Source organism: Aythya fuligula, chromosome 2, assembly GCF_009819795.1.
Source record: "Aythya fuligula isolate bAytFul2 chromosome 2, bAytFul2.pri, whole genome shotgun sequence".
In the NCBI taxonomy this organism is placed as follows: Eukaryota; Metazoa; Chordata; class Aves; order Anseriformes; family Anatidae; genus Aythya; species Aythya fuligula.
In genome coordinates, this window is record NC_045560.1 from 110,022,060 (window position 1) to 110,045,658 (window position 23,599).

At 36.0% G+C, this 23,599-nt stretch overlaps 1 protein-coding gene across 3 annotated transcripts in view; it reads right to left on the reverse strand.

Moving 5' to 3' along the window:
- ROCK1 (Rho associated coiled-coil containing protein kinase 1) overlaps positions 1–23,599 on the reverse strand; it is an 85,279-nt gene that overhangs the window by 36,334 nt on the left and 25,346 nt on the right. The window contains exons 2-13 of one of the 3 annotated variants that reach the window (XM_032183323.1): positions 22,095–22,176; positions 18,027–18,127; positions 17,098–17,235; positions 15,571–15,746; positions 12,726–12,810; positions 10,734–10,878; positions 10,297–10,435; positions 8,940–9,031; positions 8,551–8,710; positions 5,791–5,857; positions 1,702–1,775; positions 107–155 (exon numbers count right to left, since the gene is read on the reverse strand). In XM_032183323.1, the coding sequence (XP_032039214.1) occupies positions 107–155; positions 1,702–1,775; positions 5,791–5,857; positions 8,551–8,710; positions 8,940–9,031; positions 10,297–10,435; positions 10,734–10,878; positions 12,726–12,810; positions 15,571–15,746; positions 17,098–17,235; positions 18,027–18,127; positions 22,095–22,176 (1,308 nt within the window). Of the gene's footprint in view, positions 1–106; positions 156–1,701; positions 1,791–5,790; positions 5,858–8,550; positions 8,711–8,939; positions 9,032–10,296; positions 10,436–10,733; positions 10,879–12,725; positions 12,811–15,570; positions 15,747–17,097; positions 17,236–18,026; positions 18,128–22,094; positions 22,177–23,599 lie in introns of those variants that run through there. The other 2 variants (XM_032183322.1, XM_032183324.1) reach the window with 2 other exon arrangements.

Here is a 23,599-nt window from a genome sequence, read left to right on the forward strand (position 1 = left end):
CAATTTATTTATTTTTTTTTGTCACAGAAGAAATATCTTGAATTGTGAAAGTACTATCCATATTCTTTACCCAACTAAGGCAGCTTCAATGATGAAAAATAGTTACCTCTTCATCCAGTTCTTTCATTATCTTGTCTAGCTTTATGTTTGAAGATCTAAAAAGAAAAAAACATTTTAAATACAACAAGGATACATGATAAGTGTTTTTCTAGTTAAGTAATATGCAACCACTACCAAAGGCCTCAATTTTAGCTAATTCTGTTTTGTAATAAGCATTTAAAAGTCAAAGAAAACATTCAAGTTTCATTGGAAATAGTTTTTAAATATATAAAGTATTTATAAACTTTGTTGCAGCTTATATATGCAAAACTTTAGGTGCCACATTTTGTCTCTAAACCTGAAATATAGAAACAGTGCATGTACACAACAAGCTAACATTAAAATTAGAATATCCTGATGAACTGCTGAAAACGTCCTCTACTTTTGAGCTTCCCAAATAGCTAAAATGGTTAATACAATAGTAGGCAGCTCACTACTATGTATAAAAATATGGAAGTATTATTCAAAAGGCTCTGTTGAAGCAATGTATTAGAACAGTACTATAGGCAGAGAAAAGTTAAGTGGATAGTAAAACCTCCAGTTAACTGGCAAAACACATTAATACGATTGTTTTTGCAGCTACTTATCCCTCTTCAAAGAGGTAAGAGGGGCCGCAGACAACATTACCTGGCAGGTACAATAAGCAGTTATAGCAATATATCCTACCTAACTACAGTAAACAGCACGATGTATCAGAGGACAGTGTTGTGCTCTGACATCCTCAGCAGTGCTGCAGGAAGTACTGTGGTTACTGAATGTATTTCAAGAAACATACATCCTGCTTGCAGAAAGCAATCAAAGCACGTGAACAGTGAAGTTGTGCATAGGTCAGGGACAGTGTCTCAGTCTAAATTCCCACTGGATCATCTTGGCTACCAGTTCCTGCCTAAACAGCTCACACATTTACACACTAGGGTCCTAATTCTAGCCTTAGTTCTTTCCGTGTCCTATAACTAAGTTTTGTCTATTTTTTTTTTTCAGGCTGTCAGGAAGACTTCAAAATGAGAAGCTAACTCAAAGAATTTAGTTGGCATGTATCTGAGTAAAAAAATCTGATTATCAGAAAAAAATGTCTACTGTTTGTAGCTGCAAGAAACTGGCAAATTCCCACATAGTTACTTTAACATGGCAGAAACAAGCCTTTAGAAAGAAAATCATTGTTTTTATTGATCAGCCACAGGAAGGAAAATAAATGAGGTCCTGTAACAATTACCATATATTTAGAAACCAGAGAGTCAATTTTAATAGTCCAGTATATGCAGTGTATACAGTATTTTACATTTCTCAAAGTTCAACCTTACAAATGCATACCTCGGCCCATTAAAAAAATCTAAATTCAGAGATACCAGGTAAACTTAAATACGCAAGTGTTCAGAAAAAGCATTACATGGATGGTACTGAAAACAAAGGATTTCCTTAATGCTATATTCAAGAAAACCACTTTAAAACAATATTTGAATGATTTAAACCTCTGCCTGGAGCTCCTTTGGAGAAGTATAGCACAATTCTTAATGTTATTCTGGTAATCCCTAAAGCAGTAATACAGAACTCAAGTGTTAGACTTATTTAAATTATATAAACAATTAAAGTTCAAAGTCTCACCTGCACTTTTGCTCCATTTCATCTTTCAACTGCATTTCATTATGTAGTTGTTCTTCCAACTCATAGATCATTTTCTGCATATTTTCCAGCTTTAAATATATATTCGTACATGAAAGAACACGCATTAAATTGATGAACTTCAAAAAAAAGTATTCCAGAATATTCAGTGCTACTTATGTTGTATCACAGCCTACTTCTATCTAAGCACTGTATTTTTAGCTGAATCGCCTCCCCTAAAAAGCAAGTTAGTTACAAGAAAGAACTTACTATTACACAGTTATATCATTTGCACAGATAAAATGTTAAGGTTGTGCATAGTTCTGTCAAAATTCATGGGGCTAGGCTAGGTTTTTAAGTATTTCCAGAATTAGACAAGAGGTATTACTGCAAATTATAAAGAAGCATTTTATTAGCCTTAATAGTGCTCTTTTTCTAGCTATCAAATACATTTTACAAAGCATCTTCAAGTTCTCAGTTCAGGAAGCAGAATCAGGTGTGTCAGTTATTAGCAGCGGGGGAAAATGCTCTTAACCTCTATTTAGTCAGGGCGAATTCTTACACCTAGCACTGTACTAAGGTTTGAAAGGAGTAACAGGCTCCAGATGTTAATACAGAATGGTACTGTATGGCATTTACTGTTTGCCAGCAAGATAAATTCACAAGTTCATTCTTTCCGTGCAGTCTCAAAATATCCACCTTCTACTGGATGCCTGTGCACAGTAATTGCACTCCAACAACAGCAAAATCCTTGGTAAACAACAAGATAGTATCAACTTTGAGGAAGCTCATTAAGTCAAGCCCGTGCTGATTCACTCTTCTAAAACTTCTCCACTGATCTGGTAAGGACTGCAGCCTTATTTAGCTTTCCCACATTTCCCTCAGCATCCTTAGAAGAGCACAGAGGAGAATTACAGTCCTAACCTAGATTCTCTTCAAAGCCATATATGCAAGTGCTTCTGACACTTTGTTGTCTTGTTCCTTGTTCTAACTTCAAAAACTCTGACAATTGCCTGACTCATTTTGCACAATCATCCCAGGAAAAGGAGCAACAGAACAGTTCCTCCTATGTCCACCTCTTCCTCTTTTTTCCCCCATAAAGTACATTTACAAGAACTAAAAGTGATCACGTAGAGGAGAACTTATGCTCGTCTTCATTCTTTCTCGATAGCAACAGTAAGTGGTCTCAGAAAGGACTATACTGTGTTCAGTCCTAAACTAGGATTTCAGTCTGGAGACATGTTATAGCATGCTTTATCCATAGTAAGTGGGAAACCTTTCAAACTTCCAAACTTTACTCCTTCCAGTTCCAAGCAGCATCGTGGTGCTCCCAAGAACCAGAGATCCTTTCTCATTTCTTCCTTTTCCTTTCTTCCATACTCTTGAGTTGCTCTCATGTTTGCAGAGGAAGAACACAGACATAACAACTGGGGACTAATCACAAATTTTATATATTTACTATTCCTTACTCCGAGTATTTAACACTACCTACCCAGAACGCCTTGGAAGAACAAGGAAATACTGGAACAAAGACTTCTCAGCACTTGCATTCATGACTGGTGTAACACACAACATAACACCCTTGGAAGAGACAACGACTGTAGTCAAAAACCACAGAGAGACTGCTACTAAAGTAAACACCAAGGAAAAGGGAAGGCCAGCAAGTACACAACACATTTATCCCATTGGTACAAACCACTGAGAAACGAAGCACGGCTATTTAAAGGCTAGCTCTCACTTGAGCAAAAAGGGATCACATGTGATGCACAAAAATAAGGATCAAGAAGTTTCAACATAATTGCTCGTCCATTTCCTGGTTACTCATTTTACAGCCCCTTCCAGACAGACTGCATAAAGGAATTAAATGGGATGGATGAGGAACAGGTCTAAGAAGACATCTGGCAACTGAAGTGTCCCTGCACTGGATCCTACTGGTTCGGACCTCCATTGCTTCCTCCTGCTTCTTTCTCTCCCTCTCAATATTTTTACAGTGCTGGACCCCTAGGGGCCTACCTCAGCTTGCTGAGCAGTCAAATGACATTGATGCAAGACCACAGGCCTCCAGAGAAGTTTTGCACAATCGGGTATCAATAACCTAAACAATATCTTTGGAAAATCCTGAGTCACAGTTAACACAGAAAAAAAGCATTCCTGCATGTTTGGGTCTGACTGCAGCGTAGAAGCCAAGCAAAATCCCTCTGAAGCTGCCATACTTTTTTTCTTGCTGTTGTTAAACCACAGCATTTTGCATCTGGTTCTGCACCCTGAACAACGAAAAAACCTGAAGACCCAGTTCAGAAGAATTTGTTCACCTACTCCTCAACATCTGAACTGCTCAGAGTAGTTTAGGGTAGCACTAGTCAAAGAAAATAACCAGATCTTCAGAGAGGCCTGATATTCAGTTAAAGGCCATTGAATTCCATTTTTCTCCAACTTCAAGGTCTAGTTCTGTGAAGTTTTACACTCTTGCAAAACCCAATGAATTTCTTTGAAATTTCTGGCACACAGTCCCACCCAAGAGAGCCTCAGTAACATGCCAAAATACAGAGTAGATAACATTGTGTTATATTTCCAGAACTAATTAATTTGCTAACCATGTGTCAACATTACCGTTTTCATTGCAGCATGTAATGAAAGGAAAAACAGCTGAGAAAAACTGGGAGATAAAAATACCCTATAATAAAGACTTCACATTCATTTAAACCTATTACCCATATCCTTCCACAGTTTCCCCTCCCCATACTGTTAAAAATCACAAGACATTCAAACACCCCTAGCAACACTGACAGGGCTGTAGGGTTCTTTAACCACGTGCAGGTGCCATGCCAGGTATCCCCCTAATTCTGCCAAGTCTATTTAACAGCTATCTTCAAAGTCAACTAAAGGCCAGCAAGTAGCTTTAAATATTTGCAAGTATTTCCAAACCTAGCTCTGTTTTTCATTTTGCCATACCAACAGCCATGTACTGATGAAGAAAACAAAATTTATGGAGGACATCAAGTTACATAAATAAATCAAAATAATTCAGTGCTTAATAAATTCAGTTAGCCCAATAAATACCTAAGTAGTTCCCCTGTCCTTTACAAGTTTTCCTTGGGTAATACCATACACCACTAAAACATTTATATTATGAGTTTAAGAGAAAAAGGAACATGCATCAACATCTGCTTCTCTTCGACTCTAAATGGAAAACATAACAGAACAAGATACTAACAAAGTAAATCAATCAAAGCTAAAGACTTCTTTTAGAGTTCATTATTATTTTGACTGTGTTTTCTACTGGAAGGAAAGCCTATTTGAAAAATGTCAAAGCAGTCTAAGGAAATTATCCTAATTTACACCTGCACTTGCACAGAATCCAAGCACACCTTGTTTCTAACATATTGGCTTATCTTCCTGGTAACCAGATTGCCAAGATGCTTAGGAAGCAGTAACTGAAAGAGCTTCTGAACTTTCCTGTGAGTTTTTTAGGTAAATTGTTATACAAATGCAGCTTCTCAGTGCCCTGAATCCCAAAAGGTTATGGGGCACCCTTGGGAAGGAGCAGAATACCTAAGGTTATTTTATTTGGAAAAAATAGAAATTAAAAAAAATAATCCCACACTGTCATATTGTCTGCCACCTCCCACTTGGCTCACAGAAAAACTGAGAAATCTTAGCTCCAGCTTCAGCAATGAAACAGTGGGCTGCTGAAAAGCCAAGGCTTCCTTCCTATCACACTCGGGGCTAGAATTGATCATCACCACAATGCCAGTGTACACCTGGGATGGATATGGCACTCTGAAAACATTGCACAAACTCTTAGATATTTATGAAGATAAAAACCATGAATCCTGTTTCACAAGAAGAGTGTGCAGTTTCAGCTATTTTATTCCAATTTGTGAAAACTTATGTTTTAGGAAGAACTGAAATTCAGTCTTTTCAACAACTTTGATAGGCAAGCCACACTAAATAGTTTAATTTTATATACTGATCTCCCATATTTCAAACACTAAGAAAGTTTGAGACATTTAAAATTCAGAGAATTTATACTGGTATATGCAACAGATTCTTTTCTAGGATACAATAAAACTGAAAACCAGTGAGACATACCACACTTTTATCCGCATTGGAGGCTGGTCTGTTGTCATTGGAATTTTCTGCAGAGACAGATAAATACCTGTAACAACATTAAAAGTTATTTTAAGATTTGTTTAAAGGCAAGGTTATGAAAAAAAAAAAAAACAAACCATAATCATGATAAAAATAACACCCTCAGTTTTTTGCTCCAAAGTATGGATAACCAAATAGCAACAATCAAATTTTTCACTTCTGTACTTACATTTCAAGATTGAGCATATTTATTTGAAATAAACACAATTAATTGTAAAAATTGTCTTCAAACATAAAGTGGTATGTTGCAGAAGATGACCTCTTGAAAAAAGGATTTCTGCCAAGTATTAACACAACCACTTTTATTTTTTTTTTTTAAATAACCATTAAAAAAAATCTTTGCTTTCCATGGTTACAACACTCTCATTGGCTTGCATCCCATAAATATTTATTCAGGCACTTATGAAACAAGTAGAAATGAAGCAAACTCTGCAGAGATTGTGTGTGTGTATATGTAGCTTCCAAAGTTACCAGGAGTTCCACACACAGTTTGTCCTGAAGCGAGAGTTATTTTACATAACTTCTCTAAAAATACCACAAATTTCTATTTGTCATGATTCTAAAAGTCATGTAAATAAATAAAAGTGACTGCCTGAGAATTCCTTCAGTATTTGGTGTGATGTTCTTGGCCTGATAACTGATCTAGAGAAACATGAAAGGTTCCTAACCCATCAGATTATGTTAGGAAGAAATCTCCAATACACGAGCTGAGGAAGATGGATGCATCCCATCTTTCCTTTCACATGAACAAAAACCTCCCAAAATAAAAACCAAAGACACCCTGCAAAGCCGAGGTCAAATTAAAAATCTAAACAGCTTACAGACAATCAAGTGACAAAGAGAAAAATGTTACAGTTCCCTACAGAGGAAGGAGTTGGTCTCAAGTACAAGAAGTCACAATATTTTGCACACCAGGGCAACAGAGCAGAGAAAATGTGGTACTGAAGCAGGAAGAGCACCAGAGAAAACAAGAGCAGAAACAAACCTGAATCCTGAAGATTTCTGAACAAATCAGACCCCTGAAGAGAACACAGAAGCCACACAGAGCTGTGAACTGTTCTCAGCTAGTATTCCAAAATCTGTGTTGTAAGTGAAGTGCAATAATAAACCACCATCTTTTCTAGTTTGCAATCAGTGAGATTACAGCTGTAGAAAATATCCTATCCTAAAAGACCGTAAGACTTCCTTTAGTGACGGAAGTCATATCATGTTCCTATATCCCCACTGCTTTAAGCTCTACAGCATACTTGAAGCCTGACAAAAATCAAAGGAGATGGAAGACATTTGAACTTTTTCCTAAATACTCAATTGAACATATTGCAGCATAAAAAGGGAATCAATTAGGACTAGAGATTAAGCAGGTGCAAATGGTCATTTCAGACTTTTTAAGACTGTCACACCAGAGTATTATGGGATCAAAATCAGTTCTAGAACAGCATTTTCGTTCCAGTAAGTGTATAAAGTAATTATAGTATTTAGTAGACATCTTCCACAACAGCTAAATACAGTCTAAGTTCTCTAAATTCCTGATACTGTCCCCACCCCAAGAATTAAAAGGGGAGAGAAGAATTTCAGTTATTAACAAGCTTCAGTATGCTACTTCACCTTCTTGATAACACATTCCAAAGTCTACCTGAAAGGCAAAAATTAAGACTTTTTATTATAGACTAAAATCAGAACAATAAGTAAGACTCTTGGACTGAACTCACACGAACTGTCTGCAAAGCTTGCAAGTTCCTTTATTCCTCACTATGCAGAAAGCAACAACAAATCCAACTCTTTGCAGAGATGGAAATAATTTCACCACAGGCTTGGAAAAGCGGTTCCTCTTCTATCCAATGATGGGTAACAGATTTATTTCCTTTAAGGCTTTCCTATTTTCTGAAATATTTCTGAATATTTTCTAAAGTATTTCCTGAAATACTATTAAAACTAACAACTACGGGTCTCTATCTCTCTATCTGACATGGTCAGATACAGAAGACTTAGATCAGTTTAAGCATGACTGACATAGACAACAATTAAAAGTATCTCTCAAAGAAAAAGTTAAAGATTTCTGAATGTAAATAGAGATATCGACAGCGCCTACAGTAATAATGACTCTTAAAGTCTGAATCAATGTAATTTCAACTGATGTCATTTAAAGTTTCCTAAGCAACAGTGGAAACAGTAAAGCATCACAATCTCATTGCAGCTGATGAGTACTTTGAAAAAAAGAAGAATCTATCACAGGTGACAGGCAAGTAGAAAATAGAGTATTTCTAGTAAGCCAGAGAGAAGCAAAGACAAGGTTTAATTTATCACATGCCTACAGTGATGTGAAGTGTGGAATCCTTGTATAAAATTCCCAAACTGTGATTTGCAATGAGATAAAGTGACATTCACATCCCCAGTTTACGACTATATGGATACTTCAGTGCTCTGTAGGCAGCTCTGCCTAGAAACCACAACAGATTTTTCTTACTATTTCTGCCACACCACTGTGTAACATACTTAATACAGAGCAAAACATTCACAAAATCAGTGCAATATTTTAAGGTACTGATGACTAGTAGTACTGGCTATCAAAGTGTCAAGAAAGGGTAATTTATTAGGATTCTGACTCATAAGTAAGAATCTGTACAGGCTTGTATTTACATACGAGACAAACAGGAGTCTTGACAAGAGAATATGCCATCAGTTTGCTTTGTCTGTACATACCGACGGTTGCTGTAGTAAGTAAATCCTACAAATGGAAGCTGGTTGCCCACAAATGCTTTTGGTATGGGAAATGTTTCTTCTTCTCCTTTGTCTTCTTCCAGATCATCAAAATTACTAGTGTCTATGTCACTGCTTAAGTCAGGCACAACTGGTGCTACAGCTAGGAAAAAAAAAAGGAGAATAATTATATGCTAGTAATTATTTTATAACTCAAGTGACACAACTAAGAGTTTTTTGGGTATTTCTCTTTGGTGTCTAAGAGATTTAATTCCATCCTTCAGTATAACTAAAATTTTAAATTTCATTAAAAAGAAATATAGCAGTTCTTTTACTAACATGATACGTAAAGTAAGGCAGATCACTGTCTCTGATAAAAGCATTATACTTACTGTCTCTGAGAGTTTCCCAAGCCCACTGATCATTTTTGAAGAAAAGGTGCCGTTTAATTTCTTCTACTCCATTGCGTCCTAGTCGCACTTCCCTGTAAAGAATTTTTTGGTTTCAGTATAGTATGTAAGATGACATAAATCATTCCAAAGGAAAGACAAATCATAAGGAGTATCTAACAACAAAGAGGAACAAAAAACTAACTGTCAAACTAAGGCATGAAATAGATACACCTCAAAGCACTCAGATGACAATAACTACAGCAGCACAGCAGGTATATTTCAGAACACAGTCTGGTTTTAACACTTGTCTGTAGGAACTCCTGCTGCTACTCTTTCCACCGTCATGGACTGGCTAGGCAGCTGTCAAGCAGAAGCTAGATTCCACGCTTACTAGGAGATCATGCTGTTGCTTGAAGCCCACGAAGCTCAGCAAATGCAACAACCCCCCTCCACCTTCGTAGCCTCAGATCTCAAGCAAAGGTTGCAAAAGTTATGTTTAGATTTGTAAGCAGCGTGGGTACAACTAGAGCACACCCCCAAAGTGAAACAAACCTAACACCCACATTTCATACAGGCTTTCTTTGGGTTGACTCTACCCCGATCCTGCGGACTGAATGCCCACTAGGAGCTGGGATTGCATTAGGGGCATTCCCGAACTGCACAGTTCGCTTTAGTTTTATCCCCAAGGAATCCATGCCCCTCACACTCCACAACATATACCAGTGTATCAGCTATTGTTATAGCTGATACTTAGGAGTAACACTTCACATGCAAACTAAATTTATAAGCACTCATCCTAGCACCATTTCCCTTCCCCCAATCTACTTGATACACCCACAGAGAACAGCAGCAAACACTTGACTCCTCTCCCAAGTTCTGGGACTGGACAAAATTAACCTGGCAATACCACCTGTCCAGTCTGCAGCATCTACTGCTTCGGGTTAAACAAAACACTGATTCAGAGTAGACAATGTGACTTAAAGCCCTAAGCAACTGAAGTTCTGAAGAGTTACTGACTAAATTTAAGACAGCCTTGCCATACTTTAAGCAAGAGGCTAACGCTTTCTCATATTTTTGTAGCTGATAGACAAGCAAAACCTAACTCCTATAAAGGAGAACATTCAGCTAACAGAAGTGCATTCAGAGCACATACACTTACCTACAGCAGCACCTAAACAGGAACAGAGTTATGCTGCTTTCATGCCAATACTATCAAAGTTCCACTTCTGTTCAGCAGTTTAGAAACCCCCACAAAATATATATAGATGTAGATATACACGCACACACAGACATGTTCTTTCAACATAATTTTCTTAATGAAGATTCACTTTCATTTTGAATATGGTTGAAATCTCACCTATCAGTTAAAAAGGCACAAATAAGGTTTTTTGCCTCTTTAGAGATATCGTTGTCATCAGGGAAGGTAAGGGAGTTCTTATGGTTCATAATCTTGCTGTATGTTCCAACCAAAGAATCTGCATAAAAAGGTGTATCACCTGAAAAAGCAGCAATGCAAAAAATTAAAAAGTAGATCAGAAGTATTGTAGATTTGATTTATAACATTTGAATTATGCACGCAACAAAATGTAAGCAAATAATTGAACAAGAGGTAAGGACAAACGTTTGAGAACTGTAGTAGAATATTTTTAAGGCATTTTTCAAATACCACAGTGAGCAAATCAAAAGTTATGTTAAGAAAGTAATAAATTAAAACAGTTACAAACAACACTGATTTTTTTTTTTTATAGAGTGCAGTTGAGTACTGCAGTCAATTTTGATGAGCCTACGACTCACCTACGAGCATCTCATACAGGAAGACTCCAACTGACCACCAGTCGCACTCTCTTCCATAGTAACCATCACCACCCTGGGACTTCAATACCTCGGGAGAGATGTAGTCTGGTGTTCCTACAGCTGTATCACATCGTACCATACCCTCCTACAAAGAGAAGGAAAACAGCCAGGCCCAAATATAAGAACCAAAATTGCAAGCTGTTCTCAAGAGTTCATAAAACCTTAGTAACAGCAGCAAATCAACAACTGTCATGAATTGATGGGCATTGTTTTTTGCTTGTTTGTTTGTTTTTTGAATGGGTTCTTAAATATTTTTAATTACTAAACTACTAAAGCCAAAGCAAAGCACTGGATTTGTCAAAGTTAACACAGTGGAAGTTGCTTAAAAACCTCTGTTAATATCTAAGAAGTAACCAGAATTGCATCTCAGCCTTGTAATTGCAGCTTCTCCTGCTCATGCCAATATAAATGTCTTATATACTGCCAGGATATAGAGTAAACAAGGAAAGCTCCTCTCAAAATAGGCCAGCAAATCAAGGATTTTGCTGACAGGATCAGCTAAACTAAGTTTTTCTCCTCCAAGACAATATACTTAATGCCAGGAAGACTGCAATGCAGATAAGGCCCTGAAACTTGAGGCAGATAGACTTCAAAATGTGTGACAGATGAGAAGAACGTTTCATGTTCCTCACACCCCTGAGAAAGAACTAGCAGAAGAGATCAATCACACTGGGGATGGCATCAAGAATGCCGAAGTGGCAATCACTTGATCCTTTCCAGTGTTCAGGAACTTCTGGAATAATCCTAGAAATGGATTAGTAGAAAACTTGTACAATATATAACTAAGGAACAAATATAGCCAATGAACAAATCCAGAGCATGTGCAGCAAATCCAGAATGCACCTGTGTTAAACTTCTATCTACGATGAGCAGTTTCTTTCCCACAGAGCCACTTTCCTCTTCCAAAAGGCTAGAGGAACCCAAGACTAGGCTCTTCAATACACAGCTCATTTATTTAGTACAGCACACAATGTAAGGTGTTGTTGACGTGAGTTTACTTCTGTGACACCAATACACAGCAAATTTTCCTAATATTTTTACTTGCTTTTTGGCACGTATAGAAAAATATCCTCGTGCTTAACTGTATTTCAAAAGTCCTAATTTTTAAGAGCAAAATCAAAGATGAATCTGCATTAAGCCAAATTATGTGTCTGCTATTCCACTGTGGACTGGAAGTTGTGACTTAAGGAAACTATTTGAATTTGTACACGTAACTTGCACTTGGTTTTCACTGGTGCCTTTTATTTATGGCAAGGCAGCTGATTTATTCCAAAAGCAATTTATTCAAAGCTCCTGGAATAGGTTGAGAACGTGATGTATATATTACCCAGACTCTGTTAAAGTATCACCCATTTAAGGTTGCTTTCCTGGTATGGAGGTGGAGGCTAGCACAAACCAACCAGAATTTTGTGTAGGGAACAACAATGCTTCACAGTACTTAAAATACAATTTCTTTTTTTTTTTTTAAATGACCTCAAGATATATTAAAAAAAATAATAATAATCTGTGACAGTCTTTTAACCTGTTTCCTTCAGATTTGGCTTTTATATAGGTCAGGTTATGCTAGTATGTATATAAGGATTCAGCAACTTGGACGTGTTTTCCATCACTGAACTTAACTAAATACCTCACTTTTTTCCATCGACTTTGATAGTCAAAGACTTAAAGAAATAATCTAGAGGAATCTATAAGATAATCAATGGCTTGACTTCAGGAAGCCTTCCTAATAAACAGTATAGAGTTGATGCAATTCCTACTTCAAGAGCCATTTTTGCATTCTACATTGTCATTTAATAGGACGCATAAATAATAGTAATGGCAAGAGTGGAATCTTGGACACTTTTCTCTAGCTAAATTTTTCAGTATTTTATTTTCACTTTTACATATGCCTTCCTTTCACAAAGGGAAAAAAAGAAAATAAAAATTGTCTACCTTGTTCATCTTCATACAAGTACCAAAATCTGCTAGTTTTAAGTGACCAGCTTTATCTAGCAGCATATTATCAGGTTTCACATCTCTGAAAACAGAAAAACATTTGTGTAAGAGTAAATCAGTCAGTTTAACTTAGGAAAACAAAAGTCATCTATTTCTCAAATGTAACATGACAAGGAAAATACAACATAAAAGCACAACTATTTCCTCAATTTTTTTCCTTCTTATAGTATCATGTCCCACATACAGACTGTGGAACTGAAGCATTAAAAAACATGATAATGGATGTGGGAACAGTCTCAAGTCACCAAATTTACCAAATCTGGATGTTACCCTCAAACCTCAAGTTTTCATAAAAAACCACGAACTTGCTGAAGTCACTCTCTACGAGGATACAGCTACACAAAAGAAATCCATTCTGGTTGCGAGTTAACCACCTCAATCCAGCCTTGAAAATATAACTCCTTTTTTTTGGTATCACTTCTAATTTCAGGAAATAAATGCATGCTATTTTCTGAAGTATATTCACATGAGCAAATAATTTTCTGTGGCCCAAAAGAAGTGTTGCTGTACTGCCTTTTCCACATCAGGGATTCTCTTACAGAAAGTTTTCATGAAGTAACTGTAAAGTTCAGCAATGTTAATGGTACTAAGTATACTATAGCAGAACCATAGTTTAAAAAAAAAACAACATATATATATAAAAAAAAAATGGTTTCAGGTGAAAGTAATTTCTGGGACCTCAAATGGAAAACTCTGGTCCCTACAATGAAATGAAGTCCTAGCATTACCTCACCTCAGGGTGTGCAGTAGAAACGTATCAGTGTACACACCATGATTTGGTTGGGAATCTTTTATTTATTTTTTTGAAATACTCTTAGTCCAACTGCCTGATCAAAGTGCAGCTAAGGAAATCAGTTCAAACTTCAAAGTTGCATTCAGGTTCCTCAGGGTCAAATTCAGTCAAGTTTTGAATTTTTTCCAAGGATGGGGATTTCATAACCTCTCTACAACTCTCTTCCATTGTTTGACCACCCTCACAGTGAAAATTTATTTCCTAACAAATAACTGGATATTCACAGAACAAACATCTGCCGGTCATCTGCTCCAACCCTCCTGCTTAAGCAGGGATACTTAAAGCAGGTTGTTCAGGCAGCTTTTGAAGATTCACAAGGAGGGAGACTCCACAATCTTCCTGGGTAACCTGTGCCAGTGCTCAGCTAACCATTGCTGCAATTAGTGTCATCCACTGACCCTCATTCTTTAGCTGCAGGCATCTTTCCATTCCAGCTACATTGGAAACCTTGCTGAAGTCAAGGCAAACAACATACACCGCTTTCCCGTCATCACAGAAGGCAATCAGGATGGGCAGGCACACTTTACCCTTACGTAAATCCATGCAGACTGCTCCCAATCACCTTCCTGTCCATGTGCTTGGAAACTTTCCTGAGAATTTACTCCATAATCAGCCTGCAGTCCCCCTCTCAGGGCCATTTCTTTCCTTCCAGTCAACAGAAACCTTCTGATTGCTGCAGCCTTTCACTTGTCATAGAAAGCAGTATCTCCTGATACTGGCTACCTTCCTCACAACTCTCCATGTATCCCACCAGCCTTGGACTCGCATATGCCCCGTTTGCATACAGGGGACTCAGTTTGACCTTTCTCTGCTAAAGTAATGAATGCTTTACCCTCCAAAGCCCTGCCACTAGGCACAGGTACCTGGGAGACCTGAAAGCAGACCTTATAAAGAAAGGCTGAGGCAAAAGCAGCAGCCTCAGGCCTTTCCATGTCCTCTGTCATGAGCCCATATTTGCATCAGCTTCTTTTCAGTCCTCAAATTTGAGTTAACTAGTTAAAAACAAATTCCAAAAAATCTGCTGTCAGAGTAATCTGGAGTTTGAGGAAAAGATTGACAGTGCTGTTGGCATCTTCAAATTTCTGTTTTCTAAAGCTTGCCAATACACCTGTACAAATGGTTCAGCCAGACAATTTATTCCTAAAATGTGGCATAGTAGCTACGTAATTTATGATGCTATAGATTCTACTTGAGCAATGGATTAATAGTGGGTTTGTTTTTTTTTTCGTTTTACTCTTTTTTTTTCTAAAAAAACTTAAGTGTTAAAAGTTCTGGCCAAACTACAAATTGAGGGTATAGACACTAAGTCCTTCTCAAGCTGTTTGTATATTTTCAGTTGAAAAATTTCTTCTCCTGCTTCTAGTAAATATGGTTAAAAGCTAAACATACAGAAGTTCAGATATCAACAGAAGAGAACACTCAGTCTGTCTGACAAGGGACTACAATCCACTTGAGGGCAAGTACGTAATATGAAACAAACCTAAGTCCCTTTGCTCTGTCTCTATTTCCAATCTTGCCCCTTACAAGAAAACAGGTGTCTGGGAGATGTTTTTCACCCTGTTCAGTTCACCCTGATCAGGCCACTGGTGCCAGCTGAGGCTTTAAATGCAGAACTGAGAGTTAATAATTACCAATAGTGTATACTACTGCTATCAAATTCTTCAAACAGTTTTTTCTAGTTAAGAAAAATGAACTATTTTGGGGGCCAACTTGTTCATGCCAAATCAGTTCTACATCTTTTGATAAAGTGGTACAATTTTATTGTTCCCTAAACTGAAGAAGATCATCCTGCTGAAAACCTTTACTTTGACTGTGTCACCTCAGCTTTGCACCTTCTGATAGCAAGAAGTTTTGAAGTTGTAATATGAAATAATTATGAAATAATAATGAAGTCATATCAGCAATTTTAAAACGGCCTTAACCAAATAAAGTCACTCTGACAGCCCTGGGATTAAAACAACACTGTAACAATACTTTTTTCTTTTTCACCTGTGTATAAAACCCATTGAGTGAATTGCATCTAATGCAAGAACAACTTCAGCAGTATAAAATCTTGCCCATTTCTCAGGAACGTCGTAGTTGCTCATTAAATTCACAAGGTCCCCACCAGGCATGTACTCCATGACCATGTAAAGGTAACGGTCGTCTTGGAATGCATAAAATAACTGTAAAAAGAGCATAAACAAAAGAAAGAACAAGTCACTGAGTGCTACAGTTGTCTAATCTTTTGCTTGTTCAAAGTCCACAATTTCGGTGCAAATTGATTTACAAAGTAAAAGAATTGCTATAACTACTGCAGCAGCTTTGCGTCATCCAGTAGACCTCCTAAAAAGGAATTAATCTCAAGTCCGTTTCTGCCAGATCTTCCATCTCTTTATTTTACTACAGAAGCAGCAGAGCTCTGGTTACAGATTTTGGTATTTATTGCACCAAACTGTAATCATTTCAAAGAAAGCTCATTGCATAAGAGGACAAGATGCTTCCTTACTCCCTGGGACACCAATTGACAAATATGTAAACATGGAACTATTGTATTTCAAACATCTGCCTGATTCTATTTGTGTTACCACAAAATATTTATTATTCTACGGTCAATGTATTCATTGTTTAGAAAGTGAACCTATACTTTAAACAATTGAGAAAAGTATTTCCCTTACAGCAGTAAATGCTCTGTTCAACATGACTTGTGCAAGTAGGTTTAAGCATGGTGACTTAAACCTTTCCGAAAATCATAAAACATAATTTTGCACAATCACTCCCAGACAGATAGCAACATATAAACATATTTGACTTAGGTAACTCTTGAATGACTTTAATTCTAACTTAACAGAAGTATTTACATGCTTAAGGGTAAGAACAGTTTAAATGAACAAGTTAAATGTGCACACAAATGTATGATGAAAGCTTCAGGCATTGTCCATATAAACTTCAAAGGCAGAGATGCCTCCCAAAAAATTGTCAGTGATAAAACTGAAATGAGGAAAACATAACCAGAGTTTATGTAATATATAAACTTATAATTTATACATTTATAAATAAATACATAATTTGTAAATATATAATTTATAAATATATAATATATATATACATAATATATATTATATATATAATATATATAATATATATAATATATATGATTTGCAGTCATACATACACACAAATTGGAATATACAGAAGCTACATCTTAAGCACAGATTTCTGATATGTTGGCTACTTCCAGAAGTACTATAAAGCAGACTCACCAGTTTTAACTCATATCTGGCAAACCATTTTAATAACAAACAAAATAGCTTATCCTGTATTTAAGACAAAATACGATTTTGAAGGAAGCACAATATCAGCTGTTTGTTGCAAACAGCAATTCCTACTGTTAATAACGTATTGCTCTGACAGATCCAGATCAATGTAACCAAAATGGGAGTTAGAAAAACTAAGACAAGTAAATATAAAGTCATGCAGTATTGTTATGGAACTATTCTACCATGACAGTATTTTTAAAAAGGAATCTCACTGTACCTGAACAACCCAGGGACTGTTAGCAAAAGCCATAATATCCCTTTCTTCCCAGAAGAAAGCAGAATCTGATCTTTTTATCATCTCAAATTTGCTTAGAAGTTTCATGGCATACACTCTTCTTGATGACTTATGCCTTACCTATGAAGATAACCACGACATAAAACAACACATTAGTTTCTCACCTTGATATATGAAGAACATCACTAGACTTCTTTTTCCTGCTTCACTATTTAATAGGTTTCATAAGACTCCTCACATTTATAAAGAATTACATATTGTGGGTCTACAAAATAATTATATTGTATTTTCTGACAATATATGCATTATTCTTAAAATACTTGCTAGAACTATCCAGAGTCCGTAGGCATAATAGTCACTTCATGACTTGTAGGTGCCTATCTCGAAAAGCACAAATAACGGCACCTATTAAATGCATAACCATTTTCCAGAGATCATTAGCATACACAAATACTTGCTGCCTATTTCTAGTTTTTCCCACCAATTCTCATTTTAATAAAGCAGCATGAACAAGTCCATTAATCTATCGTAAGCATCACACACTTCTCCTCTCATCTTGTGAAAGATGTCTACAAGACTGCTGTATTCCTTGAACTAGCAGAATTTCTTCTAGTCTTGAATTGTTCAAGTGTTCAATTGCCACACAGTGGCAGAGGCTAATTTTGTTGACCGTGACTGATATATATTCAACTTTGCCAGGAGAAGCATGCCTTACAAAGCAAAATAAATGTGGATTGACAGTATTGAAATGCAAGCTTCTCAGAAACATTTCCATGGGATAAAAAGAAATAAAAATTCATTGAGCTTAAGGCTATAAAACCCTAAGACTTCATCTTCTGAACACTGTATTCAGAAATAGACACAAACAAATACAACATGCATACATCCAAACGTACAGAAACACAACTTACCAACTGAACCTCCCCAAATGCCCCTCTACCAATCACCTTCACCACTTCGTAATCTTCAGCTTTCATGCGCAGATCTCTCATTTTATTTACTGTGTCTTTATCTGTATGAAAGAAAAATCACATTTCAGATATAATCAATTTAATTAAACCCATGAGAAATAAAAATGAGACGAATAATTATTGTAAGATATATTCCTCTTTAAGGGGACTTCATTTTTAACCTACCTCCCTACTGGAAACCATACTGCAAACTGCATGACCTCATTCTCATTACTGCAGTAATCAAAACTTGATATAAAAATAATCCAGTAACTACTGTACAATCAAGTTACCGGAGATCTTAATTTGGGAAATTTCTTTTAAAATAGTTATCTGGAAAAAAAAAAAGAGCTAAGCAAAAACTTCATATCCAGCACGATCTTGCTTGCAAGCAAATCTGTTTAAAAAGATTATTTCTGGATAACTGTGTAATACATCTGAGAAAATATCATAAAGTATACATGAGAGATACTTGAAGAAGCTATTTTTTTTTAAATAAGCTTTCCGTGTTCTGCAATTTTATTATTCCTATTGCTCAAAAAAGTAGATTTTAATTTAAAACATGCAGTGGGAATCACTGTAATTATTTATATAAACCTGTCATTCTATAAACTACAATAATTTACAAACTCCCAGTGGGCAGATATTCTAATTCCAAATTTGGTCAAAGATTAAAACAGTCTATTTTAATCCATGTGGGTCAACACTGGCATGAGATTACATGGAAAAGCTTCACATTTCAGTATTTCTAAAAAGAAGGAGCAGCTACTAAAACAGACACACTCCTAATAAAATACATTATACAACAGTATTTTATTTTCAAAAATTATACGCTTTTCTAAAACTTTAGAAAAAAAGTACAGACAGGGGAAGAGAAAGAAGGAAAAATGTCATTTTTGGAGTTCATGTTTTAAAAACAGATTTGGCAGACAACAGAAGACTGCCCTTAGGTTTCAATATACAGAGGTCATTATCTAAAAGAAATGCAACATACATACAATTAAGATTCGTTATGATTTTATAATATTAAAGAACTAAATATAGTTTAGTTTGAATATTCTCTTGAATTACTAACGTGAAGCCATCCCTTTACAATGCAGCATGACAAAAGTATTTCAATAAATGATGTTAGATCTGTAAATCCTGACAAATTATTTCACGTAAGGATCAAAATAGTCAGTAATTTGAAAAAATAATGCATTGCCCTATTTGCCCATTGCAAGGTGAAAAGCTGACCTATAGCAGAGGATGGGTAGGACTGCACAGAACTGATATGCAGCAATTCTCATGACAGCTTTCCAATTATTCTCAACTTACTGCCTAATAATCTCCTACCAGCAAGTCTACCAATTCTGAATGAAAAATCTTTACAAAACACAAGCTAGGCACAATATAAATGCATTAGTGTTTTCAATGACAAACCTCAATTATGGCCAAAACAGAATAAAGGAAAATCCACTAAGAGCAATTTAAGCTAAATATTTTTAAGCATCAGGCTTGTGAGCAGTTGCAAAACTGCAATTTACTGCTTGAGAGACGTACTAATGCCCAATATCTTCAAACAACATGTTACACTAACAACAGCGTTGGAAATTTTATCTTAATATTCAAAAGATCTGTCAAACAAGGTTTATCAGGCTGCAGCATATTTGAATAGGCAGCTCCAGATGTCCTGCTAACAGGGGAAGGCACAACCAGCTTACACTTTATGAGCAGGTGGGGTGGCTCCCATGGCAAAAACCAGCAACTCCAACTTGGCCTGACGTTTGATGATAAAGCTTATACGTTGTCCAGAAATAAACCAAGTCCCTATATTAAGCATCTTGAATAGTCAATCTCTTTATTCTTTAAATCATTTATGGTAGAAAATTAATGAGGTCCCGTGTCTGTGCAAATAACCCTCACAACCTTAGGCAACAAATGGCCGATTTTGAAGACAAAATCTCCACAAACATACAACATAAACTCAGATAAATATAGGAGGGGATAAGAACAGGCTCATAGGGCAATCATCAGTCTGTAAAATAAAGTAAGCAAATTCTGATTTGCACTGTGAAAATTCATTTTAAAGTTCTACAAAAATAGTGCAAACTGTTTGGACAGCTAATACTGCAAAAAGATTTTTAAATGATTTTCTACTGAAACTGAAGTTAACATTAAAATGTTTCTATACATCTTAGGGTATGTACATAAAGCCTTTTTTACTGTTATTTAAATCAGTAGTTTGAGACAAACTAGATTTCGCAGTCACTACTAAGGTCACTACTTATACCCACAGCTTGTTTTTATATTCCAGTAAAAACAGCAAGATTACAGTTCTAAAAGCAGTCTGAAGTGAAATAATGAGGTCTGTTCTCCACCTTCACACTGCTTCAGGTTACATTTTTACACAGGGTATAATTTCCACCTACAATATACTCATTATCAGACTGTAAATAAAAGTTTCCCTTTCCTTCACTCATCCCCAGATGCAAAAGTGAAGAGCTTCTGAAACTGATGACTTCACTATACATAAGAACTGCATTCAAAATATCTGCTGAAATAAGTATTTCCTTTGCCTAATCCAACTTCTCCTTTCTCCAGTTTCACCACACCTTCTCTGCAAATAACTAAGTATACAAAATGTGCGTGTAACAATGTGTACAGTTTCAAACATAGCTTGAACTGTGAAAAGTTAAACATTTGACCTTAGGTATTCCAGCAACCAGCTTACATGCAAGCAAGCCATAAACCAGATCTACTGGACTCGTAAATTACTAGAAATAGGGAATAAAGGAAAATAAAATCCACAAAATCACTATTGTGGCTTACACATGGACTGAGTAAACTATGTAAATATGCCTTGGAAAGAGAAGCAAAAATTTCAATGAAGCAAAGAGAAAAATCAGATTATTTTAATAAAATTACTTCATATTTGCCACATTTATTACATTTAATTACAATGTTTAAGCTTGTAAAAATCTAATAAAAGTTAATTTAATTTCAAGAATTGCCATTCAATCCACAAGCAGCAGCAAGCCTGGAACTAGCAAACAAATCTGCCATTATTTCCAGAATTTGACAGTAGTCTGTAAAAAAAACTTTAAAGTGTTTTTCTTTGCTTCATTTTTGTTTTATGAATATGAAAATTATGGAAATATGGCTCCTATTATAAGAATCAACTTTATTCATTACAAATATCCTTAGAGATGAGAATCTGCAGGAAAACTTGTAGTGGAAAAATACGGAGTAAAACGATAAAAATAACATGATTTCCTTCCTAATTTTAAAATTAGTTATGGCTGAAGAGTAAAACTAGCTGTATGTGGTTTTGGAAATTCTTTCACAAAAAAACAGGAATCAGAACTAATAAGAAAGTGAAATAGCACAGTGGTTATCGTCCAGTTGCAAAAATCAGGTAACAGAAGACCTGCTGACACTATGGTTTACCACTTTAAGTATACTTTTTGCTGTCTACACAATAAAGCCCAAAAGATGGTTTTGCACCTGTTGATTTATTTATCTTTTTTTTTTTTTTTTTTTTTTTTTTTTAAGATCATGAAAAATATCATGGTGACTTAACATAACTTTATGTATGTTTAAAAAGGGGGAAAAAAGAATAATTCTACAGACACATCAGTGGCATGCACAAGTAAATATAAGCAGCTATGCAGTATTCTCATGCGATAATGAAAACAGAACTTTTATACTAAAAATGCCACAAAACACACATTCCAATCTGTCAGTGAACATTTCAAAATGACTTCTTGACACTGCAGATATGTTACAGCATTTTACTGTTAACCGAACCACTGTGCCACTGAAAGCAACCCCATTTATATTAACTTGGGCACTCAGTTGCTGGGGAGCAGATTTCTGTAAGTAACTGTGTGAGTACTGACTGGGAAATAAATACGACTCCTAAAGCAATTTAAATCCAAAAACTTAATGCACACAAATTCTCTAACAGCCTTTCAAAAAGGCTAGAATCTCTTATTTCAGTTGGTATTTATAGTCTGTTAGTAAGAAACCGAAACATTAAATACTTACACCTGTTTAAGAAGTTATCAATGTTCTTGTTTTTTCTTAAGGCAGGAAAATCCAAGTCATATACCAAAGCATCTAATCCATCCTAGAAGAGGGGAGGAAGAAGGCAAAGTTAAGTGTTTGGAAAAACAATTAATAATTAATAATTAATAATTAAAAACAATTAGAAAGAAAGTAAGTTTCTACCAGTCAATGAGAAGATAAAAATGGTTGTCCCCATCAATTTTCCAAACAAATGAAATCATTCATATTTAAAGATTGAGTTAGGAGTTACATATCTCTAAAGGACAGATGAAGCAGCTATCACTCTTCTTCCACTGAGCTCTTCAAAACTTAATCTTCATCCCTCTCAGAACAAATATACTTCTATGAATTATAATTAACCTTAGAAGCCCCACATTTACATGTGAAGTAGTATTTTTTCCAAATAGGAAAACCACAAGTAGTAGTTCTAATGAAGGTCATCAATGTTAAGAAGTCTCTACATATCACACAAAAGGCACCTGAATGTTAGGTGGCAACAGGCAAAAAGGACAATTATGTTAATTCCAAGAGTCAACTCCATTCCCCTCCCCCCTTTTTTTTTTAATAATAGCAATTACAATAACAGAGTTATAAACCAAAAACTTAATGCTGCATACACATGTGAATTCACTGATTTTTCACTGAATACAACCCTATGACCAAAAAAAAAAAACAAAAACCAAACAAACGTGTCCATGCTATCTATTACTGACCCGTTGGGAGTGAGGTGTTAGACCAGACATCCCTGATCTGATCAGGTCCGATCTGAGTAGATCTAGGTTTGACTGTTTTATAAAACCCATTTTTATAAAATCATGTAACACGGGCTTGAAAGCTGATCCATCAGTCCTAACTACTACTTCACTTGAGAGACTACGCCTGAAGTCAAATCAAGCTAGAATTTGAAACCAAGAGCAAAAAATTAAAAGTACAACGATAATCACAACTGCTTTAAAGGCTCGATGTTATTCTATTTAACTTCATTAAAACATTCCTCTGTTAAGTCAGCTCTCCATACAGTGCCTTAGCTTGAACCCTTAGAAATGTCACAAGGAAAATGACAAAGGGAAGCATCACAATATTTTCACAGCACTTCAAGTCCACTTCTGCATCCTGAGCGTATTAAAGGATCATCATTTTGAACTTACACCAATGACAAAAAAAGGAAAGCAAACGACAACGGAAAAAACATAATGGACTAACTACTTAATGCGTCCGCAATATAAACAAGAGTAAGAGGCCAACAACAACTTGGACTCAAGACAGATGTGGAAATAAAGCTATGCTGGGTAAACGTAACTTGGCGAGAAATCCTTTTAACCTCCTAAAGGATGCCTTTTCCAAAGATACACAGTAAACGTCCACAAAATCCACTAAAGCATCTCCCTTCTTTGGTAACTTCAACGGAGGAACCACAGCTGCAGGACAAAGGCCACCACGCTGAGAGCAGCATGGGACATCCACAGGGCCGCTGGGCCACCTCC